Below are 3,726 nucleotides of genomic sequence, written 5' to 3' on the forward strand. Positions count from 1 at the left end.
TTATTAACTACCTTTCACATTATATTTCAATAAATTTATTTTTAAATCACACTTTATATAAATATATAATATTTTTTTATTTTACCTTTAATTTTAATATACTCTTTTAAATATATTATTTTTCTTAACATCCTTAAAGCGTTGGTTAGCTTTGTCATATATAAATTAGGTAACCCATCGAACAAGAATTAATTACTATATTTATAATTTAAAAGATTACGTGACATGATTAAAGCATCCATTATGAATGATCAAATCGAACAGAAGTAGAACTTCCACAATATTAAAAAAAGTAAATACAAGCAACTAAACATAATTTCAAAAGATAAATCCTGGAGATTGATAATTTATTTATTTATTATTATATAATTGTATAATATAGTACAAATAAAAGTGGAATGTTTAGAGTGATACATACATACATGCTATATATAAATAGGCCTTAAGGGATGGCCTTGGAGTTTAAGGACACTTAGGGTTGCCCTTAGAGTTCTTTTTATCTCTGTAACAAGGGCATTCATCCTTATTTCCATAGGTTCCTGAAGGGACACAGTGGCAATCCTCACAACATATTCCACAGTATTTCAAACACCTTTCTTTGTATCCTGCCTTTGAGCACCGGACACCGCATTTCGAGTCACAAAACTCTACAACAGAAAAAATAATTAATTAGTTTAAATATTATCATATTCATGATCATAATTAACAAATTAAAAATTACCTCAACTAAAATTAAGTTTAAACTGATATGATTGAAGTCCTTATATATTATATATTTTATCACGTTTCCTCATACACGAAGGCAATTAGAACCTTTCTCATATATGATGTTAAATATATTTCAACATATATTAATAAGACAATTATAATCAAATTTAATATATAAATTTTATAATAAATACAAACTAAATTATTATATTAAATTAAAGGTTTCAATTTGATCCAATTGCTGATAAATTATAATTAAAAAAGAAAATTAAGTAAGTAGTATAATTCTGTATCATTGGTTACTCATACGGATTTTTTGTTTTGTTTGATTGTTTGATCGAATTTCATGACGTTGAATTGACTTTTTTTTTTCTTTTTTTCATTTTCGAGTTTTATTTATCGCTATTTTTTATCGTGTTAGTCAATTTTTCATTGAATTTTCCATTTTTGCTCCTCTCTCAAAAAAAAGTTACAGCATTTCAAAATACTTTAAAAGTTTTATTTGAAAATCAGTAATTTATTTCAATTGTAATTTTCAATTATGAAATCATAATGGAAAATTTTGAGAATGACAAGGTATGAGAAATCGTTCTCATATTTTCAATTTTAACTACTTTTAAAACTATTGTTAAATTGACTTAAATCCACTATTAAATTTCATTGATTTGTCAAACATTAAACTTAAACTAATTCAAAATTTTCAAAAAAAATCATAGTTTCCAAACATAGCATAAACTCGATACTTGTACAACCCAAACAAAACATATGGATTTTCATATTCATAACTATTCTAAATACAATCAAAATTTTTAATGGATTGATTTCCTATTAATTTCCTTAATATTCACTAAAAATTTGAAAATAAAAAACTCTAATCACACAAAATATGTGATTGGACCTAGGTAGGGTCACATAATATGTGCCACTAAACCTTGATTAAGTGGCACATTTTGTGCTACTTGACCTAGGTTAAGTTGCAAATTTTATGCAACATGAACTTTTTGAACGTGACCCTCTATTGATATAGACACAATGTGTAATAATAAGAGAAGTTGGATATAACTATACAATCTTAAATCTATAACAAAAAACAACTAGAAAAGAACTTTAAATGAGTAAATGATATATACGAATGTAGAATTATTATATATTAATCAAAAGGTGAGATTTTTATTATTCCAGAAGGTAATATGAGATTTTAAAATGTGGATTTTCTAACAAGAATTGCAAAAAACTTGGCGAAACTTAATGAAAATATGAGATAGCCTAATATGACTAGTGTTGTACAAAATGGATCCGACTCGAATTTAATTGATTCAATCCCGGAGAATCAATGGACATGATATTCAATCGACTATATTGGTGATCCGAAAAAGTGTATCTCAATATTAAAGATAATTGATGTTTGAATACCTAAAATCGACATGAATCTAAAAAACAGTTATTTAAACTACAATTTTATCTAAATTTAAGATTTTAACCAGCTCAATTATTAATGAAACTAAAGTAAGACTTAACTCACTAAACAAACTAAAGCAAATGGAACTCAAAAAAAAAAAAAATAGAGTCAACAAAACAATTGTCAAATCTTAATGTCAACTTTTTGATGAGAGGAAAGAGTAATTAATAAAGGTGAAAATATAAGATTGTGTTTGGATAGTACTCTTAAATTAAGGGAAATAAAAATTTAAAAGATGGAAGATTTGTTTAGGTAATAAAAAGAAAGAGGATGATTTTTAAGGGGGTTTGAAGGAAAATATGAAAAAGTTTTGTTAAAAATATATTTCTCCCAAGTGAAAAAATTTGTAAAAAAATGATACTATTTTCTTCCTTTTTCATTCTCCTTTCTTCTAAACAAAATGCACTCTCCTTTATACCCCATTATTTTACTTTCCTTTCTTTCCTTTTTTTTTTCCTTCCCTTATTATCTCTTTCTTCTTTTCTGATGTAATTTGCTATCCAAACTATTGTTATTAAAATCACGATTCTAATGTACGATTTTACGATCTAAAAACAAGCAAACGATTCGAATTGTAAGTTGGTAGAATCTTACGATTCTAATTTAAATAAAATTTGTAGAGGTAGAATCATAACACGATTTTACGATCCTACTATTTAACGATTAAATTCTACAAATTTATTCTTAATTTTATTAATTTTTCGTATGTACCATCTTTTTTAATTTTTTTACGATTTAACAATCCATCATCATAATTTTTAAAAAATATATTTCTTCGTCGGTGTGATGTGAAGATTTAAACTAATTATTAAATATTTTTACATTTCATTCTGAAAAATGAAGTGAATGAAACTTTAATTAATAAACTTAAAACTTAAACTTTTAAAGTGAATAATTATGACTATATAGCAAATTTGAATTTATTATAAAATCTTACGATCCTACGATTCGATTTACAGATCTGAATAATTTTAAGTAGAATATCGATTTTAAGAACTTTGATCCACACATAACGTGAAAGATAAAAATATTACCTGAGCCGGCATTTGAAATGTCTATAAACATGGAAGCAATAAGAATCACCATTAACATAGTTACTAAACCAATCTTCATTAATATTTGTACCATCTACCAGGATTATTATTATTTATTATTTCACACAAAAGAAAAGGTGTACTTTTATTAAGTATTTGGGAGCAAATTGTGAATTATGGAAAGCATAAAGTTTGATTTATATAGACAAAGGATCACAAGAAAGTTAGGTGAGTTGCGAGTAACGTACTTGTAACTCAGTCTGACTCGAACATATCAAGAAGAAACTGTTTTTGACTTTGGAGTGACGTCTAAAAACCTAAAACACAGGCTGTTTGATGGGATTATTTCTTTTGCTTTAATAGAATTCTCTGGAAATAATTAATACTTTCTTATCCTCGTAAATTTCTATTATTGACACTATTTATTATTTGTAAAAAAAATATAGTCAAATGAGATTTTGTTTAAATCGTCTAATCGCATACATTTATAATGTTAATTTTTTATAATTTTTACATGTGTATGTC

The 3,726-nt window shown here is 25.3% G+C and overlaps 1 protein-coding gene across 1 annotated transcript; it reads right to left on the reverse strand.

Moving 5' to 3' along the window:
* Nucleotides 1-316: 316 nt before the first annotated feature.
* On the reverse strand, nucleotides 317-3,488 carry LOC130798071 (peamaclein). The gene is made up of 2 exons (XM_057660929.1): nucleotides 3,202-3,488; nucleotides 317-647 (listed from the first exon to the last, which is right to left on the reverse strand). The coding sequence occupies exons 1-2, from the start codon at nucleotides 3,293-3,295 to the stop codon at nucleotides 463-465; spliced, it is 279 nt and encodes a 92-aa protein (XP_057516912.1). The 5' UTR covers nucleotides 3,296-3,488; the 3' UTR covers nucleotides 317-462.
* Nucleotides 3,489-3,726: the final 238 nt, after the last annotated feature.

The sequence above is a fragment of the Amaranthus tricolor genome, chromosome 13, assembly GCF_026212465.1.
Source record: "Amaranthus tricolor cultivar Red isolate AtriRed21 chromosome 13, ASM2621246v1, whole genome shotgun sequence".
NCBI classification, from domain to species: domain Eukaryota; kingdom Viridiplantae; phylum Streptophyta; class Magnoliopsida; order Caryophyllales; family Amaranthaceae; genus Amaranthus; species Amaranthus tricolor.